The following is a 1882-nucleotide window of genomic DNA, read 5'->3' as shown; positions in this document are numbered from 1 at the left end:
AGAAGTAGTTTATAAAACAGTATGCAACATGATCACGTAGATAGATAGATGCAAAAGTGGAAATTTACCAACCAAATATTAGTAAGTCACTAAGATATAAATATCAAAATCTCTGCATGGTAAAATTATGAATGGGGTGTATATTCTTCTGTGTGCCTACCTATATTTTCCAAATTCCTTCAATGTACACGTACTACTTTTACAATGAGAAAAAGTTCTTTATTAAGAGATGGTAATTACTCTCTAAATACTTGAGGAATAAATGAATTCAGTTTATTTCCTTATATATTGCTTCTGCTTTGAAGATTTCCCACATATGTAAACTAGTCATTTGGGTAGGAAAACTGTACCTACCAGTTCAAACCCAGTCTCATTGAGACCTGAACAAGAACACCAAAATTATCTCAAAATATCATTGCACACAAACACGTACACTTGAAAATTGAGCGTGTCACATTCTAAGAGCAACCCAGCATGGAGTTTAGGAGTAATGGTTTGGAAATATCGGCAAGTGATCCAGGTTCACCAAAGACCTCACCTATTTGAGAGTTCTATTCAATTCAAAGCACATAAACATCTAAAATGTAATAGAACTGATTTTTTGTGAAACCTCACAATTTTTCGTGCATATGCGTGTACATACGCATGTATACAAAGCAGACCTCAAAGTTCTGGCAGAATGATGGCCCAGCAGTCAAACACGTGGCAGATCTTTGCCAGGTGAATTGCAATTATAAGCTTAGGTGGCCACAGATTTCTAGAAAGTAGAAAGCAAGTCAGTTCACACTTGAAATTTCAGGCTTATACTTTCAACTGTCACCTTTATTGTTACCATTTTGGGGATACTGTTGTTCGGGGAATGCTTGGGATGAGAGTCGCTTCAAATCAAAAAAAGTTTCAGTTACTTAAAATGAAAAGCGGTCTGGGATCCATGGCCATTCGTATGCCTAGGATTGACCAAAGCCATGTGGACAAGTATGGCCAGCAAACCCCCAAGATGCTCCCTATTTCCCTTGAAAGTTTTGGAATTGTAAAAAAGTTTTGTAATTTAGGGGGCATCTGTGGTGTAAAGAATTTTACATGATGGAATTTAAACCAAGTAACACCACACTAACTTGCCTGGCTCTTCCGTTCTTTTTTTTTTTTTTTTTTTTTTCCGAGTTCCAAAAACGCTTTATTACACACGCGGGCGGGGGCTCAGTCCTTCTTGGCCGCCGCCTTCCGCATGGCGGCGAGGACGTTGCTCAGCTCCTCTCGCTTCCTCTCGGCGCGGATGTGCGTCCCCACCCTTTTCTTGATGAACTTGAGGGCGCGCTTGTCCTTGGACACCTTGAGCAGCTCCATGGCCCGCCGCTCGTAGGGCGCGAAGCCGCACACCTCTCGGATCATGTCCCGCACGAACTTGGTGTGCTTGGTGAGGCGCCCGCGGCGGCGGCTGTGCCTCGGCTTGCTCACGTTCTTGGTCACTTTGTGGCCCTTGTTGAGGCCCACGGCCATAGGGTAGCGCAGAGCCATGGCTGCACCTCTTCAATGGCTCCCGCGGCGGAAGCTGGCTCTTCCGTTCTAAGACAATCACGCTTTAGCCAGCCTTCTGAATAAAGGGGGCTTGGCAATTGTGCCTGAAACACAGCTTATGTTTCAGCCTAAACAGCCTGAAAATAAAGAACTCCTTTAGGCAGCTCTATCACAGCATGGGCTAATTCCTTAGGTTTCTCTCACCTCAGCAATCCAACAAAGAGCAGGAATCCCTGCATCCCTAGGAACAGAGTCAGCGCCGCTCTACAGCTCCGTCCTTGTTGAAGAGAGAATTTCAGACAAAAGCCATATTTCAGTCCAGCTATGCACCTGCCTAACCTCCGCAGGGTGGGAAGGGTAAAGACTG

The 1882-nt window shown here is 44.3% G+C and overlaps 1 protein-coding gene across 1 annotated transcript; it reads right to left on the bottom strand.

The window, feature by feature from the left end:
* Nucleotides 1–1161: 1161 nt before the first annotated feature.
* Nucleotides 1162–1550, bottom strand: LOC123937064 (60S ribosomal protein L36-like). Its single transcript, XM_045997572.1, has one exon. It carries the CDS (start codon nt 1513–1515, stop codon nt 1198–1200), a length of 318 nt encoding a protein of 105 aa, XP_045853528.1. The 5' UTR covers nt 1516–1550; the 3' UTR covers nt 1162–1197.
* Between the last annotated feature and the right edge of the window lie 332 nt (nt 1551–1882).

This window comes from Meles meles, chromosome 2, assembly GCF_922984935.1.
Source record: "Meles meles chromosome 2, mMelMel3.1 paternal haplotype, whole genome shotgun sequence".
Classification (NCBI taxonomy): domain Eukaryota; kingdom Metazoa; phylum Chordata; class Mammalia; order Carnivora; family Mustelidae; genus Meles; species Meles meles.
The sequence above is the reverse complement of the archived record's forward strand: the minus strand, read 5'-3'. Positions and strand labels throughout refer to the sequence as shown.